The sequence below is a fragment of the Myotis davidii genome, unplaced genomic scaffold, assembly GCF_000327345.1.
Source record: "Myotis davidii unplaced genomic scaffold, ASM32734v1 scaffold333, whole genome shotgun sequence".
Lineage (NCBI taxonomy): Eukaryota > Metazoa > Chordata > Mammalia > Chiroptera > Vespertilionidae > Myotis > Myotis davidii.
This window is the reverse complement of record NW_006285266.1, coordinates 713,400-728,351: the sequence shown is the minus strand read 5'-3', so window position 1 is coordinate 728,351 and position 14,952 is coordinate 713,400. Positions and strand designations below refer to the sequence as shown.

The 14,952-nt window shown below is 57.7% G+C and overlaps 1 protein-coding gene across 1 annotated transcript in view; it reads right to left on the bottom strand.

Moving 5' to 3' along the window:
- Nucleotides 1-13,433, bottom strand: part of ADCK3 (aarF domain containing kinase 3) — a 21,330-nt gene extending 7,897 nt beyond the window's left edge. Inside the window, exons 1-4 of the mRNA XM_006756042.2 lie at nucleotides 13,248-13,433; nucleotides 9,816-10,229; nucleotides 9,505-9,571; nucleotides 112-186 (exon numbers count right to left, since the gene is read on the bottom strand). Of these exons, the coding sequence (XP_006756105.1) occupies nucleotides 112-186; nucleotides 9,505-9,571; nucleotides 9,816-10,229; nucleotides 13,248-13,424 (733 nt within the window). The 5' untranslated portion in view covers nucleotides 13,425-13,433. The remainder of the gene's footprint in view (nucleotides 1-111; nucleotides 187-9,504; nucleotides 9,572-9,815; nucleotides 10,230-13,247) is intronic.
- Nucleotides 13,434-14,952: the final 1,519 nt, after the last annotated feature.

The window sequence follows — 14,952 nt, the reverse complement described above, 5'->3', positions numbered from 1 at the left end:
ATGGTAGGGCGGGCCATCACTGGAGCAGAGCCGCCTTCAGCCACCAGTGAGCGTGCCCCAGAGGGGACCTGAGGGCCCAGAACACAGGTGGGACGTCAGGGCCCAGCTCACCTGAGGAATCCTCAGAGCGGAGGGTCTTCTTGGCGACTTCAGCCAGGGCTCCGAAGCCCAGACCCACAGCCAGACCTGGAAGGAGGGGAGGGCGCTGGGCATTGCATGGAAGCGGCTGCTGCCCACTGGCCTCCACCCACACGGCCCCTCCCCCACCTACACACACACACACACACACACGTGCGCACCCACCCACACACACGCGCAAACGCGCACCCACCCACACACACGCACGCGCACACACGCACATGCACACGCACACTCCTCAGCTTCCCAAGGACCCTCGAAGACACTCCAGACCATTTTTTTTAATCCTCACCAGAGGACATGCTGGGAGGGATGGAGGGATGGAGGGAGGAAAAGAGAAACAGAGAAAGGGAGAGGGGACGGAGGGAGGGAGAGAAAGAGAAGGGGGGGCATCGAAATGAGAGGAATACCCATCGGTAGCCTTCCATCTGCACCCCAACTGGGGATCAAACCATAACCCAGTATGTGCCCTGACCAGGGACTGAACCCACAACTCTTCGGGGCACAGGATGACGCTCAGAGGAGGACAAAAATGTAGGGACACACATATCTGTTGTTTTCAGAGAAGATTCAGTGCATTTGGTGACGTTTCATCTGTCCCCACCCCATCACCTTTGCTCATGTACAGGCGATGGGACACACACCCCAGGACAACACACAACAGGGAACGAAGCTGGGAGGACCCAGCCCAGGGGAGAGGGGCCAGGAGCGGGCGCCCCGTGGGAGGCAGCCCCTCCTGCGCCGTCTGGGAGAGGAGGCTCCATTTCCTCAGAGCCCTGACTGTGCTCCTCGGAGGGGACCACACGATAGGGCCTGACGCAGTCGCCCAGCGAGTGAGAATGTTCTGCAAAAGCAAAAGGTCGCAGTCCCCAATCCAAACTGGGCGACACACAGGAATTCAGGCTGCAGCCCTCATGCAGGCACCCACAGTGGTCGCAGCCCTCCCTCTCCCTTTTGCAATCTTCTAGATCCAAGTTCCTCAGGGCCTGGTGTGCCCGGAGGCAGGGCCTGGTGTGCCCAGAGGGAGGCAGGGAGGCGATGGTCTCAACTGCCCAGGGCGGCCTGCCTGGAGCCTCCCCTCCACTTCTAACAGGTCTGGCTGCTGGGGGTGGGGGTGGGGGCGGGAGGCACATGAGCAGAAGGAATGAAACCAGGTGGCTGAGCACACTGACAGATGACAGCAGAGGCCCTGGAAGACACTAAAGAGGCCCTCAGGCCAGGGGGCCTCGAAGAGCACAGCCCGGGGCCCAGGGGCCAGGGGCGGAGGGAGCAGCAGCCCCATGCCCAGAGGGGACAGCCTCACACTGGGTGCTCTGATGAGCCGGTAAGGAAACCTGCACATATCTCCCAAATTTTATAAAAAATAAAAGTTCCTGCCTCATAGTCACTGGAGATTAAACACCTGCACAAAGTCCTAAGGTGCTTCCAGTGGGGCTGGCACAGGTGCTGCTGTAACAGTGTTTGCTGTTAGTACCCTGGCTCCTATCCAACATGGCCAGACCAGTCCTGTCCAAAGGAAATACCATGCCAGCCACACAGGGAATATTTTTACAAGCAAAAAGCACGTAAAATGAATTCTAACGTATACTTTAAACCAATTTATCCAAAACGTTATCATTTCAACAAGTAATAATAAAAATTATTAGCGCCCTAGCCCGTTTGGCTCTGTGGACTGAAGGGTCCCGGGTTGGATTCCGGTCAGGGCACATGCCCAGGTTGCAGCCTCAATCCCCAGTGTGGGGCATGCGGAAGGCAGCTGATCAATGATTCTCTCTCATCGTTGATGTTTCTCTCTCTCCTTCTCCCTTCCTCTCTGAAATCAATAAAAATGTTTTAAATTATTGGACATGTTTTACATTGTGTGTCTTGCCTGAGCCTGGCTCAGTCTGGACCAGCCACATTTCACGTGCGTGGCACCCATGTGGCTGGCAGCTGCAGCGCGGGACAGTCCGGGGCCACAAGAGGCCGCGCTCTGCGACCACAGAAAGAAGCCACTGCCATCTGGGTGCCCTCGGGCCCACCAAGGACATCCTGGTGGACTGGCATGCAGGTGCCAGAACCTGTTTTCCCTCTGGCGGTCACTGGGCACAGCGCTGGGAGCCTCGTCTCCAATCAAACATCAACTCCTCTGCCCACCCCTCACATTATCTGACTTAGGAAAACAAACGATAGTAACCTTCAAACTCTAGCGAGTTTCACTAGTGTCTGCATCTAGATTTTTCTCTGCCTAGATCAAGTCCAAAGAGCCTGGCCATTGGGAACAGATACTACAGGTGTGTGTGTGTGTGAGTCTGTATCTCTGTGTGTCACTGTGTGAGTGTGTCTCTGTGTGTCTCTCTGTGTGTGTATGTGTGTCACTGTGTGTCTGTGTCTCTGTGTCTGTGTGTCTCTGTGTCTGTGTGTGTCTGTGTGTGTGTCCCCAGCGTGGGGGGGGGGGGTGCTGGGCCCCTCTTTCGGCAGGCAGAGGCCTCCTGCTGGGCCCCCTCAGATGCTTGGTCAAACTGTTCCCTGGCCGTCTCTAGGCTGCAGGTCGGAGCCCAAACTCTCCAAGGCCCAGGGCCTGTCATCAAATCACTGAACAAGAGAACCGGCTACACGGTGGCCTCAGGCTCTCCCTCAGGACCAGCCCAGGGCCGGGCCCGCCAGGCAGCCCCGACCTTGGCCTCAGCTCCTGTGTGTGACTGAGAAGCAGTGGCTCCTGCCAAGCGGAGAGCAGTTCCCAGAGCTCTGCTGCGGGGCAAGGCCAGACCCAGCTGGATCCTCCTGTCAGAACGGGCACCTCCGCCCGGATCCTCCAGGTCCTGGGAGGACACCCAGAGCTCCTGCTGGCTCTCCGTCATGTGGCCCCTCGGCCCCCAGTACCAGAGCCCTCGGGATGGCACCCCTCTCCCCCCACTTTCCGATTCCTCCTCAGGCCCAGCCTGGCTGCACCGTCTGCTCGGATCCCGGAGGACCAGCGTGCAGCCCGCTTTAGCCCCAGCCTGGCGTCCATCCCAGCCGGTGAGAAGGCGCCAGCTCCTTCTAAGAAAGTTCCTGACATTCCCATTTCCCCCACAAACAGAAGTTTAGTCAAGAAACGGGGTGGGGAGGGGAGTCGGAGCGGGGCTCTCCCCTGGCCAGGATCTGGGAGCCTAGGCCCAGCCTGGCCCCGGCCGCCCGCAAGTCCCTCTGGGGTCCTCAGAGCCCAAGTGGCCCTTCCTGGAGCAGCCACTGGGCTTTTGGCCAGACGGGCTCCAGGGCTAAGAAAAGGACACAGTGAGACGCCTTCTAACCACAGTGCTTGGTGAGGGGCCTGGGGAAGGTGCCGCAGGAGCAGGAAGTGAGAAAGGTTCTCGCGGACCCCAGGCTCCACAGGGTAGCGACAGACGCGGGCGCTTCCGTGTGACAGCAGGGGCGTGTGCACAGCGACAGCACAGGGCACTCCCGCGGCCTGACAGCGGAGCCCCGTCTGGGTTGGCACATCTAACGACCCTGAGCTGGCAGCAAGTCCACAAGCAGAGGTAGTTCAGTCCCCTCTCTGCATCCCTGCGTCCTCCCCGCCGGCCCTTGGAGCAGAGGCCCTGTGGGGGGCACAGCCCACAGCGCAGGAGGAAGGGGACAGGGAGCCGGTGGAGGAAGGGGACAGGGAGCCGCTGGAGGAGGGGGACAGGGAGCCGCTGGAGGTAAGGGACAGGGAGCCGCTGGAGGTAAGGGACAGGGAGCCGCTGGAGGTAAGGGACAGGGAGCCGCTGGAGGTAAGGGACAGGGAGCCGCTGGAGGTAAGGGACAGGGAGCCGCTGGAGGTAAGGGACAGGGAGCCGCTGGAGGTAAGGGACAGGGAGCCGCTGGAGGTAAGGGACAGGGAGCCGCTGGAGGTAAGGGACAGGGAGCCGCTGGAGGTAAGGGACAGGGAGCCGCTGGAGGTAAGGGACAGGGAGCCGCTGGAGGTAAGGGACAGGGAGCCGCTGGAGGTAAGGGACAGGGAGCCGCTGGAGGTAAGGGACAGGGAGCCGCTGGAGGTAAGGGACAGGGAGCCGCTGGAGGTAAGGGACAGGGAGCCGCTGGAGGTAAGGGACAGGGAGCCGCTGGAGGTAAGGGACAGGGAGCCGCTGGAGGAAGGGGACAGGGAGCCACTGGAGGAAGCTCCCTGGAGGGCGTTCCGCAGGTTCTCTGGGGCTGGCCCTCCGTCCCCATAACGGCCACTGGGTAGGGGAGGACTAACACACGCTCTGCTGGCTGCAGGGGACAGGACACAGGTACAGGCAGCCAGTCAGACTGCCATCTGTGAGAGGGGTCCCTGGGCAAGTGGGTGTGGCTCATCCTGTCATCTGTAACTAGAGACCAGAACTGCCTGACCCTCCTCCTGCCCTCAGAGGGAAAAGGACACACAGAACCCTTTAAGCCTGGCCTGCCCAGGGCGCAGAACGTCTTGTCCCACAGCAGCCCTCCTGGCTGCTCAGCGAGCCGAGCCGGGAGGAGCTCGGGGCTGGGGGACAGGCTGCACAGCACGTGCCCTCGGGAATCAGGCAAGGAAACTGGCATCACTAAGTGCTACCCCACGATGGGCCAGGGTGAGTCCAGCCCTGGACACGGCCCTGTCAACCCAGGGCCTGGTCTCCACAGCCACCAAGAACAGCAGGTGCCCATCAGTCAATATTGTGTGGGGAAGCCTGACCTTAGACAAGGCAACAGAGGGCGCACCAACACTCTCCCCTCCCACCCTGCCCCCTGCCCCCCGGCCCCACTGCAGGCTGACTCTGCAGGCCCAGGGGTCGCCATCAGCATCTAGACACAGAGATGGTGGGGCTGAATCTATCACAAACTCAGTGACTCAACTGACTTTCCTTTTATCTTGGAATCATGGCTAAAATATCCTTTTAAAAGATCCATAAGCAGGGCGGGATGGGGGCGGGAGGGCCAGGGCTAGCCGGGGAGGGCTGCCCAGGCAGTGCTGTCCTCCTCCCCCCTCTAACTCCCCCCATGGCCGCCTTCATAAGCTATGAGGGTGGTGGCATCGTACACCCGCTGCATGCCCTTGGGCCCCAGCGTACTCGCCGCGCGTCACTTGTGCCAGGACAGACCCTAACCCAGGGCTCTGCGCCAGATCAGAACATCAGCTAACAGCCAACCACTGCCAGCCCTCACCCCCACCCACGTGGTTTATAACTGGGCTTGAGAGAGAGAGCCAGGCTTAGAGCGCATCATGATTCACCATTCTTGGTGCCGGCCACTGGCACCTGCCTTACCACCTCCTCAGTAACAGAAAGAGAAAGACCCCAAGTACTGGAGAGACCAAGCTCAGCAGACCCTGAAAAACGCCGAGCCTTCAGAACCTTAACACCAACATGGCTAAGAATACCATCCTGTTCCTGGGAGATGGGATGGGCGTCGCCATGGTGACGACCGCCCACATCCTCAAGGGCCAGCTGCACCACAACCCTGGGGAGGAAACCAGGCTGGAGACAGACAAGTTCCCACATGTGGCCCTCTCCAAGACACACAGCACCAACGCTCAGGTCCCCAAAGCGCAGGCACTGCCACTGCCCACCTGTGTGGGTGAAGGCCAATGAGGGCACCATCGGGGTGAGCGCGGCCACCCAGCACTCCCACTGCAACATCCCTCAGGGGAACGAGGTCTATCCTGCAGCGAGTGGGCCTAAGCTATCAGTCGGACATCCCCTGAGGGCTCCCAGACTGCAAGAGGGCGCAGGCTGAGCTGAGGGACCCCCGCCCCCGCCCAGTGCCTCTAGTTTATTAATAAAAAGCCCTGGCTGAGTAGTTCAGTTAGAGCATCATCCTGATACACCAAAGTTGTGGGTTGGATCTCAGGGCACAAATAAAAATTAACCAACCTATATATATAAAAGGCTAATATGCTAAGTGTCTCTCTGGGTAAAGACGTCACATAGCAACACCCGGATTCCTCTCCCTAGCGACTAGCCTCCTTGCACTTTCTTCAGCCCAGGAACATGGCTTGCTTTATAGCCAGGTGGAAACACTTTACACTGTAACCACATGTCTGTGAAGCATGTTCCCGTGCCTGAAATGTTGCATAATTGAAAGAATATTACAAAGCCATAATTAAGCAAGTGTATCTATATATATAAAAGGCTAAGTTGACTCATGCATGTGCAATACATAAAGCTCTCGGCGCCAATTGCACGTGTGTGTTTCTATCTGTCATTGTCAATCGTGAATTTGGTTGACACTTCTATTATAGAGAAAGGGCAAATAGCAATATTAAAATATTTCTTCTAATCCTTTTAGTGGAAACAACTAATCGATCTCTCTCTCTCTTTTTCTCTCTCTCTCTCTGAAATGAATTTAAAAAGAAAGTAATGTTACCCAACTAATAGCCACTGTGCAAAGCAGGGAACGAACCATGCCAAGTCTTCTGGGGAGCAGGGACCACTGGAGGCCACCAAAGCAGTGATTCTCAAACTCCTTCTGGTAGAGGCACCCCAGGACCTTATGTTCTGTGTAACCCACCCTTCTCTTCTGTTAATACTGTTCAATATTAAAGGTGTTTTTACAGAAGAGGAATTGTTAACTGATATGTAGCCCATGGCTAAGCAGCATATTTGTGTCAGAGTTCAGAAAGCAGCTCCAGCAACCAGACATTCTGGCTCCAGGACACTTGCTGACTCTCAACCATAAAAACGGGACCTTGCCCTGACCAGTTTGGCTCAGTAGGTAGAGCGTCGGCTTGCAGACCAAAGGGTCCCAGGCTCAATTCCAGTCAAGGGCACGTACCTCAGTTGCAGGCTCCTCCCTGGCCCAGGCCCTGATCAGGGCTCGCACAGGAGGCAACCAAGCGATGTAGTTCTCTCACATCAATATTTCTCTCTGTCTTTCTCTCTCACTTCCACTCTCTCTAAAATCAATGGAAAAATATCCTCGAATGAAGATTAAGAATAAATAAATAAATCCTATATAATAAAAGCCTAATGTGCAAATTGCCCCCTTGGGCAGTCGTTGGACCAGGAGTTTGACTGCTCGCTGTGACATGTGCTGACCACCAGGGGGCAGCATAAAACATGGCGGATGTTGGCGACATGGCGCTGGCAATGGACAGCAGCGAAGGCGCTGCCAGCTTCGATGGACCCCGACAACAGTGGGACCACGGTGGAATGGTAGAGCAGGTGAGGGGGCAGCGCCAGGCCATGGTGGGGTGCCAGGCGGGGCTGCAGGGCTGCAAGGCTGGGGGTACAAGCTGGGGCTGCGAGCCTAGGGGCACAAGCTAGGGCCCAATCCCCACAGGTCACCCTGAGGGACCCCACCCATGCATAGATACATGCACGGGGCCTCTAGTAAATAAATAAATACCTGATCTCTGCTCAACCAGCTTCCAGATAATCATTAGACTGGACTGTGCTGACTTACATGAAGAGACCTTTCAATGCCCCTGATTTCTTTCTTTTCCTCCTCTCCCTCCTAATAAAAACCCTGCCTACATGAGATGTTAAGACGGTCTTTGGGACGGAGTCACCATCTTCTCAGGCTGCTGGCACTTGAACAGACCATCTTTCCTTACATCAGCCCCTGTCTCTTGAGCACTGGCTTTCAAAGTGGCAGGCAGCCACACCTGAGTTTGGTATCACTATGAGGAACTGTTTGAAATGCTAACTCAAGTAAAACAAGGCAACAAATGTAGATGACACTTTATACTAGACTGTAGCAACAGATGTCAAATTTTAAGTTAGCAATGTACAAGAAAACCTTAAGGTTAAGAAAATTCTATCTGATTAACTCAGTCTGCTCTGCACATTAAGAAGACAGTCACCCCTTTAGGGTTGGTGCCCAGACACCTCCCAGAAATTAAAAAAATATATATATACACACACACACACACACACACATATACACACATATACATATGTATTAGAAGCCCCCTGCACAAATTCGTGCACAGTGGCATCCCTCGGCCTGGCCTAAAGGATCAGGCCGAAACCGGCTCTCCAACATCCCTGAGGGGTCCTGGATTGTGAGAGGGTGCAGGGGAGGCCAAGGGACCCCACCGGTGCACAATCGGGGCTGAGGAGGGACACGGGAGGTTGGTCAGCTGGGGAGAGACCACGGGAGGGCTCCAGGGCATGTCCGCCCATCTCACTCAGTCCCGATTGACCAGACCCCAGAGCAAGCTAACCTACCTGAGCACCTACCCCCTGGTGGTCGGTGCACGTCATAGCAAGCAGCTGAGCAGCCTTAGCATATTATTAGCATATTACACTTTGATTGACTGAATGGCCAACTGGACGACCGGACACTTAGCATATTAGGCTTTTATTATATAGGATTTTTTTTTAAGACAGCCAGCCATCAATATTAGGACTCACTCCTGGGTCCAGCTTCCGGAGCACAGAGCCAATCCTAGCCATGAGTAGAATGTGGCTTCAGTATGTATGGACATGGGAGGGGAGATGTATGATCCAACCCAAGCAAAGGAAAAAGCAGGTAGCCACCCGATCGTGACCATTCACGGCCACTCAGCATCGGGAACCAACAGGCCTCTGTTAGAAACAGCCTTGCAAACAGCCACTTGCCCAAGGCTCATATGCGAGCTGAGTTCATTAACTTTCTGCAGAACCTTCTGAGAACAGCCAAGCTTTAGAGGAACGTGCTCCCAGTCACTCTGTCTGAAGGTATACCATTACAGAGGAGATGGTGTTTACAATAGGAACGTCTTAGTCGGTAATTCAGCAACAGATGTGACAAGACAACGTTCGAAAGGCAGATACAACTGCGGTAAGCCTTCACTGTAAAATGATCCTTCAATGCTGATAAAAGAGCACAGGTGTGCTGGGCACAATGGCTACTCAAACCCCCAAAGAAAAGGACAAATAAAGCCCACAGCTCTACGGCATCTTAGAATGGACTTGAAATGCCAGCAGCTCAGGGCCCTGGCACCTCATTATCATTACTGATGCCCCACAAGCCTGTGGGGATCCGGCCAATGGGTCTCCAAACGGCTGGTTCCCGGAGCAAACACCACTCTGTCTAGTTAGCCACACGGGCCCAGTGAGGAGCTCCCTCACTATCCGGCCTCCTTCCTGCAGAGGCCTCCACAGGGCTGAACGGCGGGGAGGCCGAGGTAGTAGGAGAAGCTGAAGCTGCAGACACTGAACCCCAAGCGTGGCCTGAGAAGCCAAGCTGCAGCTCACCGTGTGCATCAGCCACACCTACCCCGAGGGTGAGCTTAGGCACAGTGGATCCCAATAACTGAATCATCCACCCCTGGGAAACATCCAGGAGCCCGGACTACTTCCCCAGGATACCTGTGGGCCCCGCCCTCTGCCACCTCCACGCTGGGGCCAGGGTAGGCCAGCTCCACTCAGCTAGGACTGGCATGCCAGGGCAGGTGAGGGCACAGACACACAGCCACCTTACCTCCAAAGTTGGCCAGCCGCCCAATCCTTGTAACTGGCACCTTCCGCTCCCGAGCCCGCTCACTGAGCTGGAGGGACAACAGAGAGCGCCCTCAGGGAACAGAGAATGGGAACAGGGCCAGCCTTCAGGGGCTCGTGCTGCCCCCCATCCCCTCTCCACCACCAAAGACAGCAGTTCTGCCAGGCAGCACCTCCACCACCAAGAGCCCTCCATGTTCCCAAAGCCTCCAGACACAGCATCCCCGCAGGGGCCTGACACCAGCACCACCGGGAACCACCACAGGGCCCGCTCCAGGGCCCTCCCAGACGCACCATCTGCTTGTGGGGCTTGCTCTCGGGGCGCGCCTTGGCCTGCCGGGCCTTCTCAATGTCCTCGGCTGTAAGGCCTCCCACAGGGGACTGGTCCTGGTGGAAGAACCTTCGCTGCAGGCCAGTGGGACAGAAGGGGGCTCTGCTATCTACAAAAAGCCTCCCGTCCCCCCTGCCCAGAGGAGAGGCAGTCTGCCCTGGGAGGCCGGCTTCCCTAAAGGGTCCACTGTCAGCGTAGGCAGGGGCTGGGCCCTTGCTGCTGGCATGATCCTGGGGTGTAGACGACGGCTGGTCCTGGGAGGAGGCTGCAGAGAAGTCTGCAGAGGCGCCCTCAGCCCTTGGCCCTGAGAAGTGGAACTCTGATTCTGGGTCGTCAAAGCTCTCCGACATGTAAGATTCTTCATGCTTGTCCTGCTCCTGCAGGGAACAAAAGCCAGCGTGAGAGAAGCAAGCGGGAGCCCGCCCTCCTGTGCCCATCCCTCTCTGCACAGGACAGCACATCCCCGCTGCCCCGCCCTCCGTCCTGCAGAGGGCGACACCGCATTACTCCTGAGGCCTGTGTCAGTTCTGGAGGTGAGACCCGGGTCCCAGTCCTGCTGCTGCCAGGGCCCCGCTGTGTGGTCACTGAGAAACTGCTGGGTGTCCAGCCAGGACCAGGCCCGTTACCACCACTCCCAGCAAGTTCCTCCTCTATTAATCGGGGCTAAGGACAGGCCTCCAGGGCTCTGGGGTGGGTGATCCCGGGAAAGAGACAGGAGACCTTTGAGAAGTCAAAGCAAAACACAGACCAGCGAGGGCAAGGGTAGTGTACAGACGGGGACACCCCACCACTGCAGGCCAGCGCCTCGCCAGACACGGCTCCACTCACCGGCCATGGCCTGCCTTTAAGAGGCTCTCTCACCAGATGACTTGGCACAACCAGGTTTGGCCTGGCTGTCCTTGGGAGTTGGGGGCACATATTTTCCTTGTAACAACTGAAAAGACCTGATCTTCAGGCCCAGGTTCCTTCTGCTTTAGAACTCAGAGTGACCTTGTGTGAGTTCTCTGCCACTTCCTCATCTGAAAATAGGACTCCCCACAGTCAGTTTTGTGGGGGCCACAGACAAGGCACAGACAGGCCAGGGAAACAGTGCCGGGGAGGCTGTAACTGGAACAGCACTGACTCCTGAAGGGAGGTCAGGAGCCCGGTTCCGTTCCGCTGAAATGGGCCCAGTGCACACAGTGCTGCCCGCGGCTCTGCCCACACGGAGTAGGTCCTCAGCCTGCTCACCGCGGCTCTACGGGCTACGGCTCCAGGGACGGGAGATGTGGCTGTGACTCTGCTGCCAAATGGGAACAGGCTGAGGGAGCCGAGGTGACCCGGCAAAGGCCACCAGCCGGCCATCCTCAGAGCAGAAATCAATTGTGCTGGGTTCTCTGGGTGCCTCTCAAGATGGCCAGGCAGCCCTGGGTGAGGGCCTGAGCAGGTCCGAGAGCCACAGCAGAGCCCCTGTTGCCCCTGACTCCATGTGGCCGCCTGGCCCTGCATGACCATGACCGGCTTATGTGGCTCTGGGCCTCTGGGCAGTGAAGGGCCCCAGTGTCTCGATGGAACCAGACCTGGTGTCTACTGCATGAAGACGTGAACAAGCCCCTGGAGGGGCTGGAGGGAGAGGTTTCTGGAGTATCTGGCCTCCATCCCCTCGGAGAGAAGGGAGGCACAGGACCTACGTGCTGAGGGAGAGAATGGGAGCACACGGAGGCCAGCGCCCCGCTAGTGTCCACCTCGTGGTGGGGAATGGCCCCTCCCTCCTCCCTCCTCCCTCCAAGTGACTGTCCTGGGGGATGGCCCTGCCTGAGGAGACGGGGGAGCAGGTGGGAGCCTGGGCAGGAGCCCCCTCCCCTCCCAGGGAGGCCTGTCCAGGTCTCCACGCTGCCGCACGCCTGGGAGGCCCAGTGAGCTGGACAACTGCACCTCCTGAGTGTTCCACCGGCAACACATCCAACAGGAAGGCACTGCTCCTCACTAGGAACGGCACTCGGGGGCCGGAGCCACAGCCCAGCCTCACAGAGGAGGGCAGGCCAGGGAGTCACACGGACCTGATCCTGTCACTTAAACACCACGGGCCTCGCATCCAATTTCTTAGTCTCCGTTTCCCACCTGAGAAAGGGGTGCACATCGAGGCCTGCCCCTTCCAGGACAGCAGTGAGGCTCCAGTGAGGTCAGAGCGTGAGACTTGTGAAGCTGAAGGCATTTGTGGGAGAAACAGCCACGGAGCCTTCGCGGGCAGCAGAGGGGGTTCCGGGACCTAAGACTGACCAGAGGCCTGCAGGCTGTGACAGCCTCAGCGTGATGGCCTCAGCCTGACGGAGCCTGAGTGTCCTTGGTCCACAAGTCGGCGACCACAGGGGAACAGAAGGAGGGAGCAGGTGTGCCACGCACATGGGCGCACACAGCTTCCCCCTTCCCCGGGACTTTCAGGAACAGTCACTGGGGACACCTCGGTGGACAGCCCTCTGTCCATCAGCTGTTATAATCGCCTGTCCTGCCGCATTTCTACCTAAAACCTTCCCCGTGCTGGTAAGCAGAGGCTCTCTGGTCTGGGGCACAAAAGACGGCAGGAAAGACAAGAGGAAGACGAGAGGTGGAGCGGTCCTCAGCTTTCACCCAGGAAAGCACCACATCAGGACCCAGAGACCCACAGAAACATGCAGCGGGCAAGTGGGAAAAGCCTGAGGAAGCCCAAGGGACACAGCCTCCTGTGGCAGCTCCATGCGGAGGCGACAGCCAATGGAACGCGCTTCCCAGCCTGGCCGCCCCTGCCCAGCGGCTCTTGCTCTGCCCAGTGAAGCTCTGACAGCGGGTGGCTTCCGTCACTTCTTTACAGAAATCGGCCCAACAGAAAACACTCGTTAACACAGGGAGAAGGGTTCTGCCTCTTTAAAAACTGCTCAGAGCCGGCCACATGCCGGGTTCCTTCGAGCTGCCTCCACAGAACACAGGCAAGTGTTACTTTTTCCTGTGATTTTTTAAATTCCCCAAATTAAAAAGGCTTCTCTTCAATACCTCAACACAGGCCAGAAACTGAACACAGACCGGGCAGAGGGAATGGGGCGGTCACTGCGCTCCCCGCGGACGGGGCTTGGTCTCCCTGAGTTTGGCACCCGTGCCTGATCAGCCAGGGAACTCCTAGTCGAACGCGTGGGCTGGGGCGCTTGCTCCTGGGGCTGCTCTCAGCTCTGAAGCTTCCTCTAACGAAGACGTGAGTCACCCAGCAGCCTCTCACAGGGGTCCTATCCCACCCGGAAGGGTAGTGGGCTACACTAACCAGTGGGCTTTCTGGCCCTGGCCACATGGAGACCAGCCACCCTAGCTGTGTCCTAGTCTCACCAAGGGCTCCAAGTCCAGCTTCCCTCCCACTGGCACCCCTCCTGGCCCCGCCTCCTTACCTGCACCTGCACCGTCCCCAAGAACATGCTGAACTGCTCTGCAGCTGTGGACTGCAGGGCCCGGGCTGCCATGATGAACTCCGCACCAAGGCCGAAGTGCTGCAGGTGGGTTTCCACGGCTGCCTCCGTCAGCTTGGCAAGGCCTTTGAGCACCATGATCGCATCCCCCATAATGGAAGCCATCCTTCAGGGCTGGAAGAGAGCAGGCCAAGTCAGGCAGGGGGACACCACACCTCATACAGGGTCACACTCACACTGACCAACTCCCCGTGATCCTGGGCAGAAGGTAACTGGTTTGCACTGACCTCCCTTTGGATCTGGGCTGACAGAGCAAAGAGAGGAAGGGCCCAGGGCCCAGGTCTGCTCTGGGCCACTCCCCGCACTGCAGCCCTGAGCAGCATGCAAGGCCCCAGGGGCCGGCTGTGCACCCTCAGAAGCACCCTAGGAGACCGAGAGAGGTAAGTGACTTGCCTCCCGCCACCAAGTGGCAGAACCAGAACTTGAACCGGGTATACTGACTTAGTCCAAGGCTCTTTCCTCTGGACCAAACTGTAGGCTGGGGAGGTAGCACCTGTGCCCAAAGCAGTTCCCAAACAGGGCAGCCTGCCCCTGCCCCTGCCCAGCTGCACTCGCTCTGCCCAGTGAGGCCTTTGACAGACACCCACAGACCACAGGGCAGCCAGCGCCCACCCTCCTTCTCAGACTCAATTACTGAGCAAGCCAGTGTTTTCAAACCACAGTCCAGACCACGGTGCGATCCATCTGGAAAATCCTAACCAGCATTAAAATGCAACGACATGACGTGAACAGAAGAGAAAGTCAGAGGTCCTATGGGAAGGACTGTCTTATGAAACTTGTTTCCCTCGTGTGCACACATGAGCTCCTCTGTCTCTTTTTTCTCTACCGAGTCAGTCTAAAATGTGTTTCTTAACGTAGGTCAGGGCCAAAGAGGTGGAAAGTCACTGTACACAGTGATACCTCACAGGGTGCGGAGTGCTGTCAATCCCCCAAGTATTCTTAAGGTCTGCTAGGGGGCTGTGTGCTGGGAGGAGTTAGACAGGCCCTGTTAACAAGCTGGGGCTAAAGAAAACCCACAAAAAGGAAGGGAACAGCAGGACACCCCGGAGAAGGTCCACTCTGGACAGGGCAGGCAGAGCTGAGACCTGCTAAGAGGCTCAGAGATCAGACAGAAGCCAGAGGAGAGGGCGTGGGAGGCAGGCAGGCAGGGGACCTGCATGAACAAACACGTGGAGGCTGAGCAGGAAGGTTACACCGGGACGCAGGGCGTGGACCACAGGAGGGAGAGGAGGTCACAGACACCCGTGGTCCCTCTTCTCTTCACACGAGTGAGCAGAAGCACGGCTGGAGGTCCGGTAAGAGCACACCAGGACCGCCCCAGAACTCCAGGGTTTCTGAAGACGGCAGGGGGCTCAGGCCCGGTCAGCCCAGGGTTCCTGCGGGATCAGCGCTGCCCCTCCGCAGGGCCCAGCTGTTTTTATTTGAAAGCAGAATTGTAGTGACAGCCAGAGAAACCCCCTGGGGCACAGGAGTCTCGGGGAGCTGAGCTGACCCACCATAACCAGCCCCAGGAACACCTCCACCTGCACAGGGCCACGGGGCTGGGTGCTTCCACTCTCATCTCCTTTTAACCGTTATAACAACTGGAGGACATGGAGATTACTGCCCCCATTTCAAGGGGAGAAAACCAAAG